The sequence below is a fragment of the Heterodontus francisci genome, chromosome 8, assembly GCF_036365525.1.
Source record: "Heterodontus francisci isolate sHetFra1 chromosome 8, sHetFra1.hap1, whole genome shotgun sequence".
In the NCBI taxonomy this organism is placed as follows: Eukaryota; Metazoa; Chordata; class Chondrichthyes; order Heterodontiformes; family Heterodontidae; genus Heterodontus; species Heterodontus francisci.
In genome coordinates this window covers 22,388,360-22,414,918 of record NC_090378.1, presented here as the reverse complement: position 1 = coordinate 22,414,918, position 26,559 = coordinate 22,388,360, and the positions used below count along the sequence as shown (strand labels likewise).

At 42.1% G+C, this 26,559-nt stretch overlaps 1 protein-coding gene across 1 annotated transcript in view; it reads right to left on the bottom strand.

The window, feature by feature from the left end:
• The window catches only part of LOC137373185 (bromodomain-containing protein 3-like), a 192,330-nt gene that overhangs the window by 23,187 nt on the left and 142,584 nt on the right, over positions 1-26,559 (bottom strand). The window contains exons 14-18 of the mRNA XM_068038041.1: positions 26,336-26,555; positions 16,589-16,686; positions 16,386-16,497; positions 15,003-15,091; positions 10,798-11,018 (exon numbers count right to left, since the gene is read on the bottom strand). Of these exons, the coding sequence (XP_067894142.1) occupies positions 10,798-11,018; positions 15,003-15,091; positions 16,386-16,497; positions 16,589-16,686; positions 26,336-26,555 (740 nt within the window). The remainder of the gene's footprint in view (positions 1-10,797; positions 11,019-15,002; positions 15,092-16,385; positions 16,498-16,588; positions 16,687-26,335; positions 26,556-26,559) is intronic.

The following is a 26,559-nucleotide window of genomic DNA, read 5'->3' as shown; positions in this document are numbered from 1 at the left end:
TCCTCTAACCTCCCAAAGAAGGCTTCAGATAACCAGACAATAGGGTCATCAATTTGCAGTGCCAGTTCAGCCTCCTGGACAGTTCAGGGCACCACACCTTAGGAAGCATATATTGGCCTTGGAGGGAGTGCAAGGTAGGTTTACAAGAATGATACCTGGACTACAGGGGTTAAGTTACGAGGAGAGATTACACAAATTCGGCCTGTTTTTGCTAGAATTTAGAAGGTTAAGGGGTGATCTGATCGAAGTCTTCAAGATATTAACAGGAAAAGACAGGCTAGATAAAGATAAACTATTTCCACTGGTTGGAGATTGTACAACTAAGGGGCATAGTCTAAAAATTAGGGCCAGACCGTTCAGGAGAGATGTTAGGAAGCACTTCTTCACGCAAAGGGTGGTACAGGTTTGGAACTCTCTCCGACAAACAGCAGTTGAAGCTACAACAGTTGTTAATTTTAAATCTGAGATAGATAGATTTTTGTTAAGCAAAGATAGTAAGGGATATGGGCCAAAGGCAGGTATATGGAGTTAGGCCGCGGATCAGCCATGATCTCATTGAATGGTGGGACAGGCTCAAGGGGCTGAATGGCCTACTCCTGTTCCTATCTTCCTCTGTCTGAGCTCGTTTGGTCATGGACTGGGTCACCACAGTGTCAGGAGAAATGCCAGGGACCTTTTCCTGTAACTCCTCTGTCTCCCTGATCACTTTCAGTCTTTCTAAAACTACTGGGGAAGCTATCACCTTCACCCCACCAGATCATTACCCAGGAGCAGGTCGACCCTGTCCACAGGGACAATACCCATGGTTACCAGTCCTGAAACAAGGTCGCACTCCAGGTGCACCTGGTATAAAGGTATGGGCATATACTTTCCTCCCATACCATTTACTAGTACTCTAGCATTCAATGCAGTCTCTGGGGGAAAGGTCATGTCTTTTTCTAGCAGAAGGGATTGGGTGGCCCCTGTATCCCTACGGGTATACTCGCCTTACTCGAGGGTATGGGGTCACTTTTCCTTTGGACACAAAATCCTAGTACCTCTTAGGGATTGTGGTACATTTTCCCGCACTCTCAGTGGTAGGTTTACTGGGTTTTACTGCCGCAGTTAAAGCCACAGACTGGTCTGCTGTGCTTTCCTTCACTGGTCTTGTGTACCCTGACTAAATCAATGGGTTTTCCCTGTAACTTCCAACAGTCAGCTCGAAGGTGACCTGCCTTGTTACAATGTAAACATACAGGCTTCCGGGCATCACTCTTGTACTCAGCACTTTCCTTTTTGGCCTGAGGAGGACCCTGTGTTTCCAGCTCTCCCTTCTCTCTCATGGCTGTTCATCCTCCTATCACTCTCCCACCTTCTATCCTTTTCAGGTTTTTGGAGGTGACTAGGGAAGGGTTTCCCTTGGGGAAGGGGCTTGTGAATAAGTGTATAATCATCATCCAGGATTGCTGCCTGCCTGGCTCTTGGAACCTTTTGTTCCTCCACATGATTTTTTTATGGAAAGGGGATGCGAGTTTTTGAACTCCTCAAGGAGGATCACCTCTAAGGTTTTCATAGGTGGACTCCATCTTAAGTGCCCGTATACATTGGTTGAAAGTGAATTGCTTAATCCTTTCGTACTTGCTGTAAGTTTGTTCTGGCTGCTTTCGGAGAGTTCGGAACTTCTGGTGGTATGCTTCTGGTACTAGCTCAGATGCACTCAGGATAGTATTTTTAGTCATCTCAAAATCTGATGAACTCTCATTAGGAAACAGTGAATAAACCTCATGGGGTTTTCCTGTTAATTTGCTCTGCAATAACAGTGCCCAGCTGTCTGCTGGCGACTTCAACTGTTTTGCAAACTTTTCAAAACAGATGAAAACTGCTTCCACATCCCACTCATTGAACTTTGGTACCTACTGGGAGAACATTAAGAGCTCAGCACCCGGTCCTGAGCTAAGGGTAACTCCCTTACTAGCGGTGCCTTCATATAGGGGTCTTCCCCTATTCAGTTCGAACTACCTTAACTCCCTTTGGAAAGCTCTTTTTCCCTTTCCTGAAATTCTCTCTCTGGAATTCTAATCTCCTCTGTTCTAGCTGTATCTTAGCTGATGTTACTATGTCTGTTTCAGATTCTATGCCTCTCTCTGGTTCTTCAATGTCAATTTTAAAATGGTTGGCCACAAGTTTTAGGATTTCGGGTTTCCTAGCTTTTGGATGGATAGTAATCTCCAACTTCCCAGCTACGTTCCTCAACTCTTCAACAGATAGGGATTTTAACCTGGCACAAGTTCTAGGAAGGTACTGGTCTCGAATGTGGACATTTTAGTACCCTAGCACTGAAAACCACAAGAAAACCTGTATTGAAGCTTTTAAATTATTGCTAGGGATCAATGTGGTTTCCTGCTTCCAATTTCCCGCTTGTCTGAGTGTGAGCCCAGATGTGAACCCCCAAATTTGTGTTATGGTCAAGTAAGGAGCGGTTGAAGGACTTCCCTCTTTGCCCTCTCCTTATTAGACCACAACAGGTTTAATTCCTTCTGAAAATGGATGTACTGGCCTATTCAGTAGCTGCTTGATTACTTATTTGCTATGATTATAACAAGAACCAGTCAGGTTTTCTTGAGACAAGAAAGAAAGAGGCTAACTTTATTGTACCTCAACCAAACTAATAAAAATAATAAACAATGTGCCAACTTTCACTCTCACACACTAGAGGTTTACACACACACAAATAGGTTGTAGATTGGGGAAAGGTAGATTGGTTGAGTTAGAGTCCAGAAAAAAAGTATACAGTCTGTGAAGTTTGGTGATTCAGCTGGCTTCTAGCTGAATTCAGTGGCCCTGAGGCTTTTAGTTTGAAGAGGTAGATGACTGGCTCGGTGAGTCTCTTGGAGATAGCAATGTGGATAATATCCTCCAACCTGGTTTCTGATCGTAGCCGGAATATGCAAAGGTGGTCACTCAACAAGCAGGTTTTGAAAGCTTTCAAGCTGGAATGGAGAGACAGAGAGAAGGAGGGAGAGGGAGAGGGGTAACCCCACTTAGGGACTGCTCACGTCAGAGTCCAGTTGCTTCTCCTCTGCTGCTGAGAAAACACAGCTTAAAACCACAGATGGGGGAAGGGGCTTGTCACATGACAATCACTCAGCCAAACATAGCAGTTAGCAGTATTTCTCTGCTTGCTGAGAGAACAGGTAATTCCTTTAAACTTCCTGGGTCTTCCTTCTTGCTGGGATATTAGCAGACATTTCATTTCCCTCCTCATAGTCCTTTGCAATGTAGGATACAGTGTAGCAAACTAGGTGATCTTAAGCTGAAAGGATGACATTTCTGGCAGCTTGTCTTTTTAAAATGTATTTAAAAAATATATAAATTCAGATCTCCAGTCAATGGATCAAAGAAAATTATCATTCAATAAAACACATTGGCGTAACATAAGCCTGTCATAATCCTGTACACTTCTATTAAATCTTCCCTCAATCTCCTTTGTTCTAAAGAGAACCACCCCAGCTTTTCCAACCTAATATTGTAACTAAAATTATTCATCCCTGGAACCATTCTGGGAAATCTCCTTAGCACCCTCTCAAAAAGACCATATCATAGATTTTAAATAATTGGCAAAAGAACCAGAGGGGAAATGAGGAGAAATGTCTTCACACAGATGGTTTCCAAGATCTGGAACACATTAGCTGAAAGTGTGGTGGAATCAGATTCCATAGTAACTTTCATGTACATGTATAGCATTGGCCACATTCAAGAAACAAAAAAAAAAATAGAAACTTGACTGTTGGACTGACACCAGTATCGTCAGGTCAGAGTACAGAGGTGTAAAATTATCCTGAGAGGAAAAGTGAAGAGAACACTCAGGATACTAAACCTCCACAAAGTGCTCGAGGTCTAACCAAGAGCAATTCGAAGGATCCTCCATAAGTTGGGCCACTGCATGGACAGTTTGGCTTTCAAAAAGTGTTGAATCAAAAAACAAGGAAATAAATCCCCCATTTGTTTGGCACTGGCTGCACCTAGTTTCTTTTGAGTGAAAGTAACTACTGAGGTGAAAATCTTTGGTTTCATTTATACAAAAAGCTAATACCTGTGCACATCTGAGAGATACTTTCAACTGAAGAGCTGGGAGGCAACAGACAAAGCTCTTTACATTGCAATTTTTCCCAATACAAATTTGGCAGCGTCAGATTAGGTTAAACTTATCCAACTAAGTCAGGAGATGCTCAATGTATGAGATCAATGTTGAGGATCAGAAGATCTGACAACTGTGGCTGCCTTTAAATAGTATCGGATTAAGAAAAGGCAAATTTTAAAGGAGAGTATATATATAAATACTCCCATTGACAAAGTGATTGGTACTACTTAATCTTTCCAAGTCTACAGTAAAATTCCTATAGCCTCGTGTTCTGAAATGTTTATTTTTATATAGCTCTGCTATAAATCTATATCTAAAGCCTGGTTTAGGCTCCTTTGTTGTATTTAGCGTATCTGAACCGCCACAAATCTGTTCTGCACCAACGTGGATACACTTGCATCCTGAATTTAAAAATTTGCATCTGCACCCTAACTTCTCTGTCCTTATATTCCTTCTATCCTTGACCCCCTCCAATTTCTCATCTACAAGCTGCCCCTCAGCGACATCATTCAAAAACACAAGATCATGTTCCACACATATAATGCTGATGACACCTAGCTCTACCTCAGCACCACCTCTCTTAACCCCTCCACTGTCTCTAAATTGTCAAACAGCTTCTCTGACATCCAGTACTTGGGTGGTTGTGGGGGGGTTGGAGGAAGGGGGGAGGAGCTGCAATAATCCTTAAAGATCTCCATACAATCTAGGACAAAGCTGTTTCCTTGTTTGGCAAGTCATCCACAACTCCACCAAGTAGACTACCTACAGAAAACACGACAACATCTCAAAGTTTTTTGGCAGCAACTCCCAACTCAGTGATGTCCAACCTAGGACTTCAAGAAGCAGGTGCATGGGAACACCACTAACTTCAGGTTCCCCTCCTGACTTGGATGCATTTCTTCATAGTTGCTGGGTCAAAATCCTGGAACTCCCCATTGAACAGTAATGTGGAAGCACCTTCAACCACAGACTGCAGTGGTTCAAGATGAGCCACACCTCCAACTTCTCAACCACAACTAGAAGGTAGGCAATAAATTCCGGCATAGCCAGCGACAATCATTTTTTTTTTTAAAAAGTGGCCATTCTCATCAAACCAATTCTACAGCCAGCACTTGACAAAGCCTATTGCCTCACTGGTAACGGTTTTGACCATCTCCTTTTTGGTCCTTTAGCTATTTATATCCAAGCACCACAGAGGCTTTGAAGCAGTGTGGCAAAATGGTTGATTGACCACCCCTGCTGACCTACATAGGCTCCTGTTCACCCAACACCTCAAATTTAAAATTACCATAGTGTTTAGATTCCTTGATGACCATGCCTTTTCCCATCTCTAGCTTCCACCAGCACCGCAAATTATCTCCCCAAAGTCTCTGCTTCGCAAACTCTGGCCCATTGTAAATCCCCTCTCTCCCTTCACCTCACCATTGGGGGCTGTGCTTTCATACATCTAAACCCCAAACTCTGGAATTGCTTCCCTTAATCATTCTGGCTGCCTACCTCCCTCTGCTTCTGAAGCCCTAATTACAACTCACCTCTTTGACCAAGTTTGATCACCCCCTTAACATATTTTCTAGACTCCAACCAATTCAGCATGAATAGTAAAATTCTAATTTGGACTGTTCAGTCAGCTAGAAATTTTCCCAATGGTGCTACAGCCACAAACATTGAACAGTGGCCAACTAGAGTCCTTGACTACCTACGTGCATCCTGCAGCTACAGCTCCCATTAAGCCTAGTGCTTAACCATTTGACACTGTGTTGCTTCATCTCCGACTACTACTCTCACAGGATTGGATTTAAGTGAAAGTGGTTTGTGCTAAACCATTTCCATTAACAGCTAATGGCAAGTCATTGGTGACCTTTGGAATGCAATCAATGAGCATTAAAGGAGAATCTGAGCACTCTTCACTTCTAGAAGAACATAGCACACTTTACTGCAATATATTAAGATTAACCATGCACTTTGACTCTTTATAATTGAGTAAATTTTGACAAGACCCGTCAGTATCATGAATTGAACATTTTCCATTGCTGGCATTTACGATTACCATTAGATACTCCAGGGCAAATTATCATGAGTTAGAGTAACACTCTATATTCATTACCTAAAACCTTACCTTGAAACAACATTCAACTGAAACAATAGGTGCAACATCCAATAGCCATAGTTGCCATCATTGTGGTTCAAACGTTATTGCCAGAATTCTAACAATTATGCTAAATTCCAGGTTGTTTGGCGCTATGGGCTTGGATTATCTGAGGGTATCTAATGGTTTGGTCAGTAAACACACAGGTTGATATGGTACTCTACCACAATCACCAGGAAAAATTCCAGATTTGAACCTTAGAACGTTAACAGATTTTATCTGGGTTTGCGGGAGCCAGGACAAGTCCTATCAGTCCTACCTACCTATCCCTATCAGTCTACTCTCGATCATCAGCAAAGTGATGGAAGGGGTCAGACGGTGCTATCAAGCTGCACTTGCTCAAAAAAACCTGCTCACTGACGTTCAGTTTGGGTTCTGCCAAGGCCAGTCAGCTCCTGACCTCATTACAGCCTTGGTCCAAAAATGGACAAAAGAGCTCAACTCTTGAGTTTAACCAATTTATTGGAGTTCTTTGAAGGAGTAACATGTGCTGTGGGTAAAGGGGAGCCCGTTAATGTACTGTACTTGGATTTCCAGAAGGCATTTGACAAGGTGCCACATAAAAGGTTATTATGCAAAGTAGGAGCTTATGGTGTAGGGGTAACATATTGGCATGGATAGAAGATTGGCTGGCTGGCAGAAAACAGAGAGTATGCATAAATGGGTCCTTTTCGGAGTGGCAGGATGGGACGAGTGGAGTCCCGAAGGGGTCTATGCTGGGGCCTCAATTTTTATAATTTATATCAATGACTTAGATGAGGGGAGCGATGGCATGGTAGCTAAATTTGCAGATGACACAAGTTAGGTAGGAAAGTATGTTGTGAAGAGAACGGAAGGAGGTTGCAAACCGATATAGATAGGTTGAGCGAGTGGGCAAAAATCTGGCAGATGGAGTATAATGTGGGAAAATGTGAAGTTATTCACTTTGGTAGGAAGAATAAAAAAGCAGAGTATTTCTTAAACAGGGAATGACTGCAAAATTCCGAGGTGCAGAGGGATCTAGGCGTTCTAGTGCATGAGTCACAAAAGGTTAGTATGCAGGTACAGCAAGTAATAAAGGTTAATGGAATGCTATCCTTTATTACGAGAGGAATTGAAAATAAAATATGTTATGCTTCAGTTATACAGGGCATTGGTGAGACCACATCTCGAATACAGTGTGCAGTTTTGGTCTCCTTATTTAAAGGAAGGATGTGAATGCACTGGAGGCGGTTCAGAGGAGGTTTACTAGATTGATACTTGGAATGAGCGGGTTGTCCTATGAGGAGAGGTTGGACAGACTGGGCTTGTTTTCACTGGAGTTTAGAAAAGAATGAGGGGAGACTTGATTGAAGTATATAAAATCCTGAACCGTCTTGACAGGGTGAATGTGGAGGGGATGTTTCTTCTTGTGGGTTAGTCCAGAACTAGGGGGCACAGTTTGAAAATTAGGGGTCGTCCTCTTAGGATAGAGATGAGGAGAAATTTTTCTCTTCGAGGGTTATGTGACTTTGGAATTCTCTGCCTCGGAAGATGGTGGAGGTGGGGCCATTGAATATTTTTAAAGGCGGAGATAGATAGATTCTTGTTAAGCAAAGGAATCAAAGAGTGTAGGGGGTAGATGGGAGTATGGAATTCGAGACAGAAACAGATCAGCCATGATCTTATTAAATGGCCGAGCAGGCTCGATGGGCAGAATGGCCTACTTCTGCTCCTAATTCATGTGGTCGTATAGAGGTGAACTAAGAGTGACTGCCCTTGATATCAAGGCAGCATTTGACAGAGTATGGAATCAAGGGGCCCCAGCAAAACTGGAGTCAATGGGAAACAGGGGGGAAACTCTCCGCTGGTTGGAGTCATACCTAGCACAAAAAAGATGGTTGTGGTTGTTGGAGCTCAATCATCTCAGTCCCATGACATAATTGCAAGAGTTCCTCAGGGTGGTGTTTGAGGCCCAATCATCTTCAGCTGCTTCATCAATGACATTCCCTTCATCATAATGTCAAAAGTGGGGATGGTCGCAGATGATTGCACAATGTTCAACATCATTTGTGACTTCTCAGATACTGAAGCAGCCCATGTCCAGATGTAGCAAGATCTGGACAATTTCCAGGTTTGGGCTGATTGCAGTAAGCAACATTTGTGCCACACAAATGTCAGGCAATAGCCATCTCAAACATGAGAGAATCTAACCATGTTCCCTTGATGTTCAATGGCATTACCATCGTTGAATCCCCCACTAACATCGTCCTGTGGGTTACCAATGACCATAAACTGAACTGGACTAGCCACATAAATACACTTGTTACAAGAGCAGGTCAGAAACTTGGAATTTTTTTTTAATTCATTCATGGAATATGGACATCACTGGCTAGGCCAGCATTTATTGCCCATTCCTAATTGCCCTTGAGAAAGTCATGGTGAGCTGTCTTCTTGAACTGCTGCAGTCCTTGGGGTGTAGGTACAACCACAGTGCTGTTAGGAAGGGAGTTCCAGGATTTTGACCCAGCGACAGTGAAGTAACGGCAATATAGTTCCAAGTCAGGATGGTGTGTGGCTTGGAGGGGAACTTGCAGGTGGTGTTCCCATGCATCTGCTGTCCTTGTCCTTCCAGCTGGGAGAGGTTGCAGGTTTGTAAGGTGCTGTTGAAAGAGCCTTGGTGAGTTGCTGCAGTGCATCTTGTAGATGGTACACACTACTGCCACTGTGCGTCGGTAGTGGAGGGAGCGAATGTTGAAGATGGTGGATGGGGTGCCAATTAAGCAGGCTGCTTTATTCCTGGATGGTGTCAAGTTTCCCGAGTGGTGTTGGAGCTGCACCCATCCAGGCAAGTGGAGAGTATTCAATTACACTCCCGACTTGTGCCTTGCAAATGGTGGACAGGCTTTGGGGAGTCAGGTGGTGAGTTATTCGCCACAGAATTCCCACTGTCTGACCTGCTCTTATCGCCTCAGTATTTATGTGGCTGGTCCAGTTCAGTTTCAATGGTAACCCCCAGGATGTTGATAGTGGGGGATTCAGCGATGGTAATGCCACCGAACATCAAGGAGAGATGGTTAGATTCCCTCTTGTTTGAGATGGTCATTGCCTGGCACTTGTGTGGTGCGAATGTTACTTGCCCCTTATCAGGCCAAGTCTTGATGATGTCCAGGTCTTGCTGCATCTGGGCTGCTTCAGTATCTGAGAAGTCATGAATGGTGTTGAACATTGCACAATCTGCAAACATCCCTTCTGACCTTATGATGAAGGGAAGACCATTGATGAAGCAACTGAAGATGGTTGGGCCTAGGACACTATCCTGAGGAATTCCTGCAGTGATGTCCTGAGACTGAGGTGATTGACCTCCAACAACAACCATCTTCCTTTGTGCTAGGTATGACTCCAGCCAACGGAGTGTTTTCCCGATTCTCATTGACTCCAGTTTTGCTAGGGCTCCTTGATGCCATACTTGGTTCAATGCTACCTCAATGTCAATGGCAGTCACTCTCACCTCTGGAGTTCAGCTTTTTCGTGCATGTTTGGACAAAGGCTGTAATGAGGTCAGGAGCTGAGTGGCTTGGCAGTATCCAAACTAAGCATCAGTGAGCAGTTTATTGCTTAGCAAGTGTCGCTTGATAGCACTGTCAACGACCCTTTCCATCATTTTGCTGATGATTGAGAGTAGACTCGCCTCCCGTCTCCTCAATGCCTATCCATTATCTACAAGGCACAAGTCAGAAGTGTGATGGAATAATCTCCACTTGCCTGGATGAGTGCTCTAACAGCACTCAAGAAGCTCGACACCATCCAGGATAAAGCAGCCCGCTTGATTGGCAACCCATCCACCACCTTCAACACCAATGCACAGTGGCAGCAGTGTGTACCATCTATAAGATGTACTGCAGCAACTCACCAAGGCTCCTTTGACAGCACCTTTCAAACCCATGAACTCTACCACCTAGAAAGATAAGGGCAGCAGATTCATGGGAATACTACCACCTGCAACCTTTCCTCCAAGCCACGCACCATCTTGACTTGGAGCTATATTGCCATTCCTTCGCTGTCGCTGGGTCAAAATCCTGGAACTCCCTCCCTAACAGCACTGTTGGTATACCTCAAGGACTGCATCGGTTCAAGAGGGCAGCTAGTCACCACCTTCTCAAGGGCAATTAGGGATGGGCAACAAATGCTGGCCGAGCCAGCGATGCCCACATCCCACAAATGAATAAAAAAAAGCTATGCTGTGTTCTTACTCATTGCATTTATGTGAACATTGGGTGGTGACTGGATTGAACATCACTCTGACATTTCATGCAACTGAGAAGCTTGTCAACACATCTAATTTTCTACATAATGAGTGGTCACTTAGCAAAGCATTTGAAGTCTGCTAGTGTTCATAGATGCACAGCTGAGCACTGAATCACTTCCATGAGAGGAGAGAACATGTGCCAGTGGGGGCGGGGTGGGGGTGGAGGGGGGAAATTTACTCGAACCCATTTCACAAGACTATTGTTGCTGGCATTGAAAGGCCACTTTTTAGTGTTCAAAATCAATCCTTTGGTACGATTGTTACCTTTTCTGCTCTGAAGCCATTTTCTTTTGTTCACTCTCAGCTTGCTCAAGATGGCCTCTTTTGATTTCTTCCTGAGCTTTTAAAGCTTTTTCCCGCTGTTCTTTTTCGATTGCTGCTTTTCTGAACAACTTGAAGCTCTCACTAGAAGATTTTATTATTGATGGAGTTGTCACCATTTTGCCCAAACTTGCCCAAGAATTTGCATTCTTGACTTCAATCTCCTAATCAAGATCAAGAATAAAAAAAAAATCTGCATTTAATAATGCCATAATGTCAGATACTGCTCCTAGTGTGCAAGAGCACCTGGGCATGCAGGTTTCAGAGTTGGGGGTGCGGGGGAAGTGAGAGACAGTGGAGCAAGCATATAAGCAAGCATGCAGGCGATGGGAAAGAGGGAAAGCTCACAGGCAAGTGTGCTGCCAATGGCAAATCCTTAATGTATATTTTGCCATGTAGGATTACTACTTGCATTAAATATAGCCATGATTATGAAGGTAATGTTCCAAATTTTGTAGAATACTTTTTTAAAAAAATACATAATTTCATGATAAAATCTTTGCGTGGATGCCCAAGGTTAGAAGTCTAACATGTACAATTTAGCATTAAGTTGCTAATTTGTTCTTTTTGTATTTAGGAATTGATTTGGGAGTAAGAGGGGTGGCTTTAAATGCTCATGGTTGCCGAGGATATTAATGCAGCAAATCTGGAAGTAGACTTGGCAATCCAACGTGAGTCAGGAAGTGCAGCTTGTTCCAGGTTGCTAACAATGATTCAGTCAGCTTGATTCATTGTAAAGATCTACAGGGTTAGACTCATTGCACAGGGGGTTGGGATTCTTAACATTTGGCTTCAACTAATCCTGTAAGCGATTATCTTAACAGGTAGAGTGGTTTTAGCTGGACAAGCTATCTGAAGTTTACTTTTCAGTGGATTATTGTCACACAGCTGCAGGCAGATAAAGGTTTTTTAATTGATCATTAAAGTGCAGTAAATGAAAATGATTGAAAACAAAATTTTGTTGTGCAGTGCAGAGTCAAAACCCATGGCATAAGCATAACTTATTTCAACCTTGTAGGCGAACAACTTCTTCACAAAGTGTAAGGCCCACAGCACTCCGGAAATACCATTATTGATGTACTGAAGTCATCCCAGTTTTAACGTAAAGTACTTTTGCATAAGAATTCTCTGCATAAAAATCTCCCAACTGCTCCCTTTGGTCATTTGATGATTCTAAATGAATGCCCCTAATTAGCAGCTAACTGACCAGCAGATATAACTTCCTTCCACGCCACCCACGCCCCCCAACTTAACCTTCTCAGAATTCTTCATAATTTGAACATCGCTATCAGATCATCTCAACTGTGATTCCAGTGAAATGTGTTCCATATGTGGGCCATCCGGCTCCTGACCGCATCACAGCCTTGGTCCAAACATGAACAAAAGAGCTGAATTCCACAGGTGCGGTGAGAGTGATTGCCCTTGCTACGCCAATGTGCTTTGTTGAATGATAATTTTCTTTAATCCACTGATTGGACATCTGAATTTGTGTATTTTTTTGAAAAAGACATTTTAAAAAGACCAGCTAAAAGGATGACTTTGCTGGCAGCTTAAGATGGCTACCTAATTTGCAAAACTGTATACTACACTGCAATGTTTTTGAGGAGGGAGACGAAATGTCTGCTCATGCCCCAGCAAGACCCAGGAAGCTTAAAGGAACTACCTGTTCTTTTTTGAGAGAGAAATACTGCTAACTGCTATGTTTGAATGACTGAGTGACTGTCATGCGAGAAGCACCTCCCCATCTCATCTGTGTTTTTAAGCTAGTGTCTTTCTGAAGCAGAGAGGGGAGAAGCAACTGGACTCTGACACGCGCAGACCCAAAGTGGGAGGCTCTTTCTCTCTCTCCCTCCATTCCAGCTTGAAAGCTTTCAAATCCTGTCTGGTGACTGACCACCTTTGCATACTCTAGCTACAATCAGAAACCCTGCTGGAGGAAATCATCCGCATTGCTGTCTCCAAGAGAACCACTGAACCAGTCATCTATCTCTTTAAACTAAAAGCCTCAGGACCACTGAATTCAGCTAGAAGCCAGATGAACCACTGAACGCCACAGACTGTATACCCCTTTTTTCTATGGACTCTAACTCAACCAATCTACCTTTCCCCAGTGGCAGCAGTGTGTACCATATACAAGATGCACTGCAGCAACTCATCAAGGCTCCTTTGACAGCACCTTCCAAACCTCTTCCACTTAAATGGACAAGGGCAGCAGATACATGGGAACACCACCACCCGCAAGCTCCCCTCCTAGTTACAGCATCCCGACTTGGAAATATATTGCTGTTCCTTTACTGTCGCTGGATCAAAATCCTGGAACTCCCTTCCTAACAGCTGTAGGTGTATCCACACCAGATGGACTGCAGTAGTTCAAGAAGGCAGCTCACCACCATCCTCTCAAGGTGAATTAGGGATGGGCAATGTTACGATCAGTTGAGGAGGGGTCGAAGGGCTTCCCTCTTGTCCCTCTTCTTGCTGGACCGCAACAGGTTTATTTCTTTTTTTTTTTAAAAGGGGATATACTTGCCAATTCAGTGAGTGTTTAACAATTTACGTCCTATGATCTTAAAAAGAACCAATTGGACAGGTTTAACAAAGAAAGAGGTTAGCTTTATTTTACTTAAACCAATTTAAGTAAAATAATAAAATTCACTCCAACTTTCACACACACACACACAGAAGTTGCAGAATGGGGAAGGATTGATTGGGTTGGATCAGAGTCTGGAGCAATTAAAAAAGGATTATACAGTCTTTGGAATTTGGTGACTCGGCTGATTTCAGGCTGAATTCGGTGGCCCTGAGGCTTCTAATTTGCAGATGTAGCCCAGTGATTCAATGGTTATCCTGGAGACAGCGATGCAGATGATTTCCTTCAAGGGGTCTCTGTTTGCAGCAGTGATTGGTGTAGGTGGTTAAGGCCACCAGGCAAGGTTCGGAGCTTTCAAGGTGGACTGGAGAGGGAGAGGGAGGAGCCCCACTTAGGTCTTCTCTTTTCAGTGTCTAGATGCTTGTCTCAGTTGCTGCAGAGAAAACACCAGCTTAAACACAGATGCTGGGCCTGTCACATGACCATTACCCAGTGATTCAACATGATGGCCATCAGTTTGCATTCCTCTTGCAAATTAATCAATTCATGTCCAGGATTCCCTTCTCTCAACTAGGGTACCATTATTCAAGTGATTAGGTCTGAGTAGTTCATCTCCACCAGTTTATTGTCCCAAGTGATTGCCTTAATGTCTTGCTAATAGGAGCTAGGTAGGTACTTCACTCAAATTCCATAGGTCATTATTCTTGAGGGGACTGGGCAGACAACTCGTCTCCACCTCTATGCATTGGAATGTAGGGTACAGTGATGCAAATTGCAGTGGCCATCTTAGCTGCTAGCAAAGTCACCTTTTATCTGTTTTAAAAAAAAATTAATTCAGGTTTCCAGCCAGTGGATTAAAAAAAAAAATCACTATCCGACATAGCATGTTTCCGTGATAGCAACAAATGCTGGCCTTGCTAGTGATGCCCACATCCCATGAAAGAATAAAAGTTTTTATGGCTTCTTTGCATAATTAAAACCTCCTGGTATCATCTCCATTGCCTTAACATCTTCTTTAAATTAGGTCACCTGAAGAATGAAGTACCAGATTGTAGGTGTGTGGTTTTCACAGCATCAACAGTCTTCATCCCAAATGATGTAGATTCTGTAGTGTTGATGGCTGTGGGAAATCAATTCTGACATAGTTCTTCCATGAATGAACTGAGCGTAATACAAAAAGGCCTGAAAACTTGAGTCCTTGTCAGATACAATTTTCTTCTACTGTTTTAGCTTTGAAAGATTGGCCACCTCCGCTTTAAAAGGGTTCACTATTCATGGAACTTAATCCAATAATCTAACTGGCTTTGTAAAGAAGGGCTTATTTGAAAGAAAAGTTGCTGCTTGGAAGATCTCTCAAAACTGGCGTGACCAATATATCAAGTCAAAAACTACTGCTTCCAAGGCATACTGAAAATTTGTCAGGGAAGCATTTTAGTTTACATGACAGAAAGCTCAGAATACCAGTTTCAAGACAAGTTATAATTCCATTCTTGGGTAAAATGGACATGAGCATTGTTTTAATTCTGTCATAAGTGGCAATTCTAGAAATGAAAGATCTCACCTTCTTTGGAACAAGTGAAGCTTTAAGCTCCAGGGCTAGTTTACTGTCACCATTTGCTTTGATTTTATCAGGATGGGCAGCTTCCACATCTGAAATATTTAGAAAGGTTTCAACTATTAGCTATACCAAAATAACAGAATGTGTAATATATAGAATTACAATGGACTGGATTTTGTGGTCTACGTCGAAGCAATTGATGACCTTGAAAAAAGCCGCTCACAAAAATCTACTGATCTCTGTGGCAAGGTTTTCCCCCTTTCTGACAGCAGTGCAAACCTGTCACCAAGTCAGGGGATGAACTGACTTGCAGCAGCTGTGATGTCAGCAAACAAATAAGCAGCCAATCACATTGAAGTATTCACACATCACAAACAGGAAGCTAAAAATACATAATAGCTTTAACTTCTAATTTAAATTTTCAGAGAGGAAAATAAATGATTATTTTCATTTCTATGTTAATCCAAAGAAATTTTAAAAATTAAAAATGTGGAATTTGTTATGGTTGACATTCCACATGTATAAAATTATCTTCTCAGGGCTAGTGAGGCCTTTAGCAGTAATTATGAATTTAGCAAGCCATTAAAAACTCAGTTACACTTCATTCAACAAAGTGCAATTTTTTCAGGATTGTTAAAGAGAAACAAAACAGCACAAGAGTGAAAGTTTTGAGGGCGGGGGCGGCAAAGAGGTAAGCGGGGTGAAGTGGTGCCTATATAAACAAGTTTACGCACTTCTAAGTCATTCATTGAATTAAACTAAGATGTTGTTGAGGTGATACGGCAAGTTGTATTATAGTTCAACACTGGGTGGTGCTTTTCTATCTGAGCCAGCAGCAGGGTTCCAAAAACAATTTCTTAAAGCAGAGATTTCCAGAATGTATGAAATAACTTTTAACTGCATTTAAAAATTCTTTTGATATTGCTTTGTTCCACCAGACAATAGCTTTTATCTGATTTCGTATGGTATGATGATAGCTTTCACATCGTATCAACAGCTGTTTAGAAAAGATCAAAGTCCAGCCCAAATCTGGCAATTTTCTGTTAAGTTTTCAGTTGGTTTCCAAGTCTTAATGCATAATTTGTATTCGTGCCAAATATAACAGTGTAAAATCACTTCAGATGAAAGGTCCTGTTGGAAAAAATAAGTACGTACCGAATCCCATCAAATGCACAATTTTTCCTGCTATGTTTGCCATGCATGTCTATGCGGTCAGGAGGATAGGTTGGTCTAGTCACTGATGTTTCTACACACACCTTTAACGTTTCCTGATCAACCTGCCATATTTAATTTTCATATCTTTAGATTTTTAACACCTACACAGATTATTGAGTGAACGCAAATACACATTTAAAAAGTTATGAGTACCTGAAGCAGTAAACTTACTTTGTTGTAGCATCACAGACATTGGTTCACTGCATGTTTCAAGAGTTGGCTTGGTTTGGTTAATTGGGAAGTATTTAGATTCCTCTTCTACATTATGTAATGACTTTGATTCCTAGGAAATAACACTCAGTAAACTACACTTTTTTTTAAAAAAAGTGTTATGCCAGTCTAAATTGCATTTAAAAAAAACCAGAAGATTTTACTTTTTTAACATGGACAGACTGAAGAGAAAGATCAGCTGACGGAAATGCAAGTTTCGACAAAGGGGGTGAATGCAATGGTGACACAACTGCAGCAAGTCCTTAAAAACAAAAAAGATCAAATGTTAATTCAGACATAACCAACACATTTCCTCTTGAAATTTCAGTGAAAAATATGTTAAAATTGGACATGGCATTCTCGACTACAGATGTTTCAAATGTCCAAAGCAAACAATATCAAGGGAGCAGAACAGTTTTCTATATGGTTATTTCTCCCTTCATTTGCAACACTAAGTATATTTTCCCCAGGTAAAGACCAATATACGCACCATTCTTGTTATATTACATTTCATTGTGCTTAACGGTTGGAAAAATGTCCATCTGCAATTGCTTCCTTTCCAAAGAAACAAGCTGCCTTCATATTCTACTTCCATAGTCTGTCCATCCACAACTTAAGACAAGTTAATTGTACTGCAAGTTGACTCGTTTGCGTCTGGTATAAACGGCTGAATATTCTAACCCAATGCAAGATTTTCTCAAGATTTAGATTTCTTATAAAACAAAGAATGCTGTCAGTTTACAAAAATCTAAAAACCAGATTTGGCTGACATCCAGCTCAACTTGGATTGGTTTGGATAAGTGTTCAGCTAGTGTGCATCATAAATGAAAAGAACTTCTAAATGATAGTTACTACAAAATGCAGCCTCTCTAGATTGAAAAGCTATAAAAGTTAAGAATAGATGGTATGAAACATGGTTCTGACTCTGCAACTACTGAATTGGAGCCTGAGATGCAGTTGATGACAACTGCTGCTGCATCTCAGGCTACTGCAATGTGCATGGTGACAGAATAGATTGTGTTTTGAAGGTGCTGGTGCTGTTTTGGCACGAGGTCTTGATGGCTGTGATAAGCTAGTGTGAAAGGCTGAAGAAATAAAACAAAATGGAATAAAAGCAATGCTTTCTGACAAAATCCTTTACAGTAACTTTATTTTGGTTCATTGTTTAAAATGTCATATTCCAGATGAAGAGACCTTTAATGAACTGTTTCATATTTTGTGAATATATTACTAATTTTACAAATTAAACTCACCACAGTAAAATAGCAGTGCTAATTTCCACTGCTATTTTATTGCGTTAGACCCCTACTAATGGGGTAATTTATGTTTCCAATGGCCTTCCACTTTGAAACCAGTTAGCAATTAATTATAATAGTCCTGCACATGCCACATAAAGAATGTGGATGCAAGTTAAACTGGGGAAATTATAAAAGGAAAAAAATCCTTTAGGAAACAAAAATGCATCAGGGAATACAACTAAATGATAGAATGGAAATGAAACAGAGAGCACAGATAGACTACTGGTCCCATTATTTACCAAGGTCTTCGATGCCCTGTTGACCTCATCATGCAAACATCAATACTCACTTCCAGAAATTTGCAGTACAGAATTAATTCAAGCTCTAGGGTGATGAGAAAATCTAACACTTAGGGCTCACCGTTAGATGCTCCAGTTGAACAAATTCTGGATCACTGTTACAAAACAGCAAAATGGCTGCCAAGTTTCCTACATTGCAATAGAGACTATGGGAAGGATTTTATCCTGCCCTTGGAGATAGGAACGGGGACACACAAAATGGCAAGGGATGAAGTCAAGCAGTGTGTCCAACATTGTCCTGGCCCCCAGCCATTTTGTTCTATGACGTGGAAGGCTGAGAATGGCCTTCCAACCCAAGGCCACGAGAGCCTTAAGATGCCATTTAATGGCCACTTAAAGGCAACCTCCCGCCTCCGCTCTGATTTTATTAAAGACGGAGGGGCCTGCCACCATGTAGAGACACTGGCAGATGAAACCTGGTAGCCTCCTAGCAGGCTCACAAGGGGGTTTGGGGACTGTTGTCCCTCCTTTGGGGGAAATCCATGATGCCTAGAGGACCTCCCACGGCAGTGATGGTCCCACCTCCCCCCAGCAAAACCCTCCCCCGCGCCGCTGCTGCGGCCTCCTTGACTGGCCCCAGCAACCCTAACCCCACACCTGCAGCTCGGGGGTCTCCTCCATCTTCGGCATTATGGGTCTCTTGCAATACTGGCATTTTTCATTTCTTTTGAAAAGATAGCCAAACAAATGAAATGGCCAAAGGAAAGTTAGACACTGCTAATGCAAAGCAGGTTGATGGGCAGGGCTCATTAAGTTTATGCCATGCTTTCTGAGGAGGCTTCTGCAGTTTATGAGATGGCAAAAAATGCCATTCTCGTTCCGTACGAGTTAATCCCTGAAGCTCACTGACAGAAATTTTGGAAATTATGGAGATTGTCTGGGCAGACAAGTATAGAATTTGAGAGGGTAAAGCAAATTATTTTGATACAGGTACTAAAGATGGAAGCCACATAGGAGAACCTTAGGGAACTAATTCTACTGGAAGAATTTAAAAATTCACTCCCTTGATTGGTAAGAACTTATATAAAGCAGAAGATTTCAATGGCCAGACAAGTAGCGGAAATCGATGATTATGAGCTTGTGTATAAGCCCAAATCCTTTGTCCGTCACCTCCACAAACCCGAGAAGGATAGAAGGTGGGAGAGTGAAAGGAAGGCAAGTAGCCGGGGACAAGAAGGGACAGCTGGGAATGCCCCCAGGATCCCCTCCTCAGGCCAGGAAGGAAGATGCTGAGGGTGGAAGTGAGGCCTGCAAGCCTAAGTGTCATAATTGCCACAAGGTGGGACATCTTCATGCAGAATTCTGGAAGTTGCAAGGTAAATCCATGGGACTTGTTGGGGTACACAAAGCCAATGCAGAGAAAGGGGCCCTGACTGAGAGTACAGCAGATCAGACTGTAGCTTTGACTGCAGTTGTAAAGCCAAATACAAAAACCAATGTGAGTATAGGGGTTCTGAATAAAATACCTGAGTGTTACAAGGAATTCTTGTCGAAAGGAAAAGTAACTCCTTATCCTTCAAGTGAGGCAGATAAACCTATAGCTATACTTAGGGATACAGGAGCCACCAAAACTCTTTTGCTGGGGAAAGGCATAACATTTCCACCAGAGAGCGCACTGAATGCTAAAGGTTTAGTACATGGTATTTGCAGGGAGTATATACCTGTACCTTTGTATCCGATACACCTAGATGTGACCAAATGTCAGGAACAGTAATTGTAGGAGTTGTCCATAGTATGCCAGTAGATGGAGTTGACCTACTGCTGGGGAATGATTTGGCTGGAGCAAAAGTAGTAGCTACTCCCATAGTCACAGAAAAACCAAAAAGAGACAGAACAGTTACAGGACAAGATTCCAGGAATTTTTCCTTCGTGTGTAGTAACCAGAGTAATGGCTAAACAAGTTCCATTGTTGGAGGTACAATTGGCACCACCATCAGATAGTCGAATATCTGAGACTTTCTTCGGGAATTTGGAGAATCCAAAGCAAATGTTTAATAAGTCTTCTCTGATCACAGCTCAGCAAGTTGATCCAGAGTTAAATAAAGTGGCACAATCAGCTCTATCAGAAGCTGAGGCAAAAGGAGTTCCAGAAGGCTATTATATTAAAGATGGGATTCTGATGAGGAAGTGGAGACCGCCTCACAGACTTGCCAACGAAGAACGGATAGTTGTTCAACAGATAGTGGTAACGCCCAAGTATCGCCAGAAACTATTAAGGTTAGCACATGAAATTCCTATAGCGGGACGTGGGGATCCGGAAGATCAAATCACGTACAAGTCAACATTACCACCAGCCAGGTCTTTCCAAGGATATGGTGCAGTTTTGTATATCATGCCATACGTGCCAGATTGTGGGAAAATCACAACCTGCCATAAAACTGGCATCTTTAATTTCCATACCAGTTATTGGGGAACCATTTAGTAGGGTGTTGGTAGCCTGTGTAGGATCTTTACCGAAAACAAAAGCAGGACACCAATATATACTCACTATCATGAATATGGCTACTTGGTTCCCAGAGGTCATTCCCTTGAGGACAATTTCTGCTACGGTAGTGGTAGAGAAATTAACGCAATTCTTCACGAGAGATGGATTACCGATTGAAATTCATTTGGATCAAGGTTCCAATTTTATGTCTAAAATATTTCAATGAGTTATGGGTATTTTGGATATAATACAATTAAAGTTTTCAGCATACCACCCACTGACACAGGGAGCTTTAGAAAGGTACCATCAGACCCTCAAAACAACAATCAGGGCATACTGTCATGAATATTCCCATGATTGGGATAAAGGTCGACAATTTCTTTTGTTTGCCACTAGAGATTCACCTAATGAGTCTAGAGGTTTTAGTCCTTTTGAATGAATTTATGGACATGAGGTAAGAGGTCCTCTAATTAAAGAAAGGTTTTTCGAACAGTGGGATGAAGCTTCTGTACTAGATTATGTATCTGTGTTCTGGGAACGGCTCACAAGAGCTTGTAATGTGGTTCAGGAACACCTTAAAGCTTCCCAAACAAGTATGAAAAAATGGGCAGACAAGCATGCAAAGACCCAAATATTTCAACCAGGGGATGAGGGTGAACCATTAAAAGCACAGTCCAGTGGTCCATATAAAGTGGTCAAGAGAATTGGTAAGGTAAATTATTTGATTGACACCCCAGATCGCTGGAAAAAGAATCGACAGTGTCATATCAATATGTTAAAACAATATTATCGCTGGGAACAGGACAAACAAGCACAGGTATGTCAGGTAGTAGGGACAGTTAAAAATGGAAAGGATAGTGAGGATGAGGCAGAAGGAGGCCTAGACAATTCTCAAATTGAACCTCCTATCATCTGGTTAGCTAATACTGAATTGCTAGGGAGATTTGGACACTGTGCTTTCATACTTAGATGCAGAACAAATGAAAAGACCTAAAGGCTACTCACAGCATTTAAAAGAGCCTGTAGAGATAAGCCAGGATGTTTAACCTTAGCCACACATGATGTGGCTGGAGGGGAACCTGTTCCTATAAAACAGAATCATTATCGCTCAAGTACAGAGAAACAGGCCCAGATAAAAGCAGAAATCCAATACATGCTGGAAAACCACCTAATTGAACCAAGTCAAAGCAGCTGGAGATCACCAACAGTATGAGTGCCCAAAGCTAACGGTTCAACTAGACTTTGCATAGTCTACAGAAAAGTTAATGCAGTAACAAAAGCAGACTCCTACCCAATCCCTCGCTTGGAAGAGTGGGCAGTGCCATAGAGTCATACAGCACTGAAACAGGCCCTTTGGCCCAACGCATCTGCGCTGACCATCAAGCACCCATCCAATCTAATCCCATTTTCCCCACACTTGGCCCGTAGCCTTGTATGCTATGGCATTTCAAGTGCTCACCCAAATGCTTCTTAAATGCTGTGAGGGTTCCTGCCTCTACCACCCCTTCAGGCAGTGTGTTCTAGATTCCAACCACCCTCTGGTTGAAAACATTCTTCCTCAACTCCCCTTTAAACCTCCTGCTCCTTACCTTAAATCTATGCCCCCTGGTTATGACCCCTCCGCTAAGGGAAAAAGCTTCTTCCTATCTATCCTAGCAATGCCCCTCATAATTTTGTATACCTTAATCAGGTTCCCCCTCAGCCTTCTCTGCTCCAAGGAAAACAACCCCAGCCTATCCAGTCTTGCTTCATAGCTGAAATGCTCCAGCCCAGGCAACATCCTGGTGAATCTCCTTCCTATAATGTGACTAGATCTGTAGACAGTACTCCAGCTGTGGCCTAACTAGCGTTTTATACAACTCCATCATAACCTCAATGATCTTGTACACTGTACCTCGCCTAATAAACGCGTATCCCATATGCCTTCCTAACCACCTTATCTACTTGTGCTGCTGCCTTCAGTGATCTATGGACAAATACACCAAGGTCCCTCTGTCCCTCTGTACTTCCTAGGGTCCTACCATCCATTGTATATCCCCTTGCCCTGTTAGTCCTCCCAAAGCGCATCACCTCACAATTCTCAGGATTAAATTCCATCTGCCACTGCTCCGCCCATCTTACCAGCCCAACTATATCGTCCTGTAATCTAAGGCTTTCCTCCTCACTATTTGTTTCATTTGTGCCACGTTTCTTACAAAAAAAGATTCGTTAAATGGAAACTGGCAAATTCCTCCAAGACCCTGAGCTGAAGAAAAATCGTTTTTCTGTCAAGCCAGACGGGTTTTTTTTTCAGTGCCATGTGATGCCATACATGCTAGGTGTTCCAGAAACTTCGGAGACGCATGAACCCAGTGCTTGCCAGTGTTCCTAACTGTGTAGTTTACCTTGATTATGTGCTGGTCTATAGCAACACAGTGGGCGGCACAGTGGCGCAGTGGTTAGCACTGCAGCCTCACAGCTCCAGCGACCCGGGTTCAATTCTGGGTACTGCCTGTGTGGAGTTTGCAAGTTCTCCCTGTGTCTGCGTGGGTTTTCTCCGGGTGCTCCGGTTTCCTCCCACAAGCCAAAAGACTTGCAGGTTGGTAGGTAAATTGGCCATTATAAATTGCCACTTGTATAGGTAGGTGGTAGGGAAATATAGGGACAGGTGGGGATGTTTGGTAGGAATATGGGATTAGTGTAGGATTAGTATAAATGGGTGGTTGATGGTCGGCACAGACTCGGTGGGCCGAAGGGCCTGTTTCAGTGCTGTATCTCTAAACTAAACTTGGAAGGAACACTTGGAACAACTGAGAGCTCTGTTTGGAAGGTTGCAATCAGCTGATTTGGAAATAAACTTTGTGGAAAAATTTAAAACCCAGAATGTCAGAATATTCCGATGGAGTTTACTACTACAGCCCTATCACTTAAAGACTGTCCACATTGCGAGCAAACATAATGTTATTGCAGATGCTTTATCGCAAATTTAACCTTGTTTGAACATGAGTGCAAAGATAGTACAAGGCAAAATTGTATTAACTAGAGATAAAGAATGAATGGGGATGAGTGTGAGAATGTGTTTTAAAACGTTATCAACTTCTGTTTTTTTGTACAATGTATAAACACATTTAAAAATAACATTTCATTTCCCCAAGGGTGGAGGTATCATGAGATTGCAAATTTTTTTTTGTAAAATATGTGTTAAGAACTTATATTTGAATTATGCACACTGATTCATCTGGAATTTTAAAGAGATTGCTGAACTCTGTGGGTTTTTTAAATAAAAAGTTACCAGAAGGTTCCTGGTTTTGGCTGGTCAACAAGTCTTACTGGAAGGCACCAGTTTTCAAATAAAAACCCAGCAGGGATCGTTTCTGACTGGGAGAGATGTTTACGGAAGAAGTAACAAGCCAAGATTTATAGATATCATGAGACATGACTTCTGGAATGTTTTCAGTTTCAATTTGAACTGTTAAAAAAAGTGAGTTTTGCTTATTGACCCACCAAGACTCTACCTGCCCATCTATGTCTTGAAAGGAAATCCTGCATCTTTGAAGAAATCTAGCATCGAATGGAAGTGAACTAAAACCTTGTTGCTGCTTCCTGCTGTAAGACCTAATTTGGAGCTTCAGTAGCTGCATCTCTTGGAAAGCCTTCCCAAACTGATCTTCATCACCACCTGGAAGGAACTGTTCTGGGAAGATCCTAGTTACAGCTGCCTAACCAACACAAAGGACATCTTTCCATACCTTCTTTTCAGCACAGTTTTTTTTTTTATTCCTTCTATTTCTTTATAACAGCTGTAAAAAATCCCTTTTATTTTTTCCCGGTTAACTGGTTGAGTGTATATATGTGTCTGTGTGTGTGTGGGCTAGGATAAATAAGGGGCTTTAATATTTCAATTCGTGAGTATGTTTACTTCCTTATTGGTTAAAACTTGGTTTCTAATGAACTGATAATTTTGTTGTTTACCAAAGAAACCTGGTTGGTGTGCTTTCTTCTGGGAGAAATAGAGTATATGGTCGACTGTATCGGTAAGTGGGAATATTTAAATATATGCAGTGACCCGTGAAGAAGTGGGACTGAATGAACAGTGCACTCCTCCCTCCTTGGTCGTAACACTCCCCACCTCTGGCCCATCGTCGCTGGCCTACACTTCAAAAAGTACTTAATTGGCTGTAAATTTGCTTTGGAGCGTCCTGAGGTTGCAAAGACACTATATAAATTCAAGTTCTTTCTTTCAGCTAATTGAGGGAGAGGGGTGGAGTCACCCTTACAAGAATGACCAGTGTTCCTCCACACAAATTGTGAATGAGGGGAAAAAGAAAAGGGTTGCTAAAAAGTTAGATTTTTTTTTTGAATTTCCCCCACCATCTTGGCTTTGATATTTTAGGCTGAATTTCAGAAGTTGAGAAACACTGTCATGAAATGAAAAGAGGATGGAATTTTTAAAGAATCTCTAAAAAAGTTCCTTTTATGGAACAAAAGTTAAGAGTATCTTCCAAATCATTTCAGTGAGATGGTTTTATGTAACATTTCTATGGGCACTAATATCTATTAACTGCAAACCACACAAGTTGAAACTAGAGCTCCCCCTTAGTGGTAAGTTTGTGAACAGACCAAATAAAACACTAAGGATACTTTCCTCATGGTTTGCAATATAACCCAAGATAGCAGGGAGTACAGGACACCATGAATACTGGAACCATTAATATATGGAAGTGTGCATGGGTGGCGATATTCCCATTGATGGGTATTCCCAACTAAGACTTCACTAGAGTGAATCTGTGCTAAATGCAAATGAATTGGGCAACATAATCCCCTCTGATGTTAAGGAAATTGGAGATATTTAAGCTTGATCTTCCATTGTTTAAGAAAAAAGATAATTGATAGTTAAGTGCCTTGAATATGGCTTGTGAAATTTGGAATAACAGGATCATAGGAAATAGGAGTAGGCCATTTGGCCTGTTGAGCCTGCTCCACCATCCTAACAGATCATGGCTGATTATCTACCTCTAGCCATTTTTCCCCACTGTCCCCATATCCCTTGATGTCATTAGTATCCAGAAATCTATTGATTTCTGTCTTGAACATGCACAATGATTGAGCTTCCATAGCCCTCTTGAGTAGAGAATTTTACAGATTCACCACCCTCTGAGTAAAGAACTTACTCCTCATTTCAGTCTTAAATGTCCGGCCCCTTATTCTGACACTGTCCCCCCTGGTTCTAGACTCACCAGCCAGAGCAAACATCCTATCCACATCTACCCTGTCACACCCTGTAAGAATTTGAGATCATTGCTCATTCTTCGAAACTCGAGAGAATACAGACCCAGTTTCTGCAATCTCATAAGACAACCCTGCCATCCCAGGGATTAGTCTGATGAACCTTCATTGCACTCCCTCTATGGCAATTATAGCCTTCCTTAGATAAGGAGACCAAACCTGTACACAATACTCCAGGTGCAGTCTTACCATGGCTTTACACAAATGCAGCAAGACATCTTTATTCCTGTACTCTCATCCCCTTGCAATGAAGGCCAACATACCATTTGCCTTCCTAATTGCTTGCTGCACCTGCATACTAGCTTTTATTGACTCTTGAACAAAGATACCCAGGTCCCTTTGGACCTCTCACCATTTAAGAAATACGCTGCCTTTCTGTTTTTTCACTTCACACTTATTCACATTATATTCCATCTGCCATATTCTTGCCCATTCACTTACCCTGTCCAAATCCCCTACACTTTTTTGTTCTAACAAAGTTGTATTCATTTATATTCTGCAAATTTAACATGCAATAATGTTTCTATGCAGCAAAGCATATGCACTACGAGTACATCCCAATACAACTTAAATTAATACCAAATAATCCAGTTCAAACTGACTGTAACCGAGTGAAATAGTTACCTGGAGGTGAAATAATAATCTGTGCTGGTTCTTCTAATGGCACAAACTGTCGTGGCTCAGAATGTTGCATCTTTGTTTGGTGATTACCAAACAAAATAGGTTGGCTGTGCGTCTGTCGGGACTGTGGTACTTTATTGCCAGCCAACGACTGCACTTGAGGAGTCAAATTCCATGCTGGTTGATGCAAAGAATATTTCACCTTGTAATTTAGGTGGTTGTGCTTT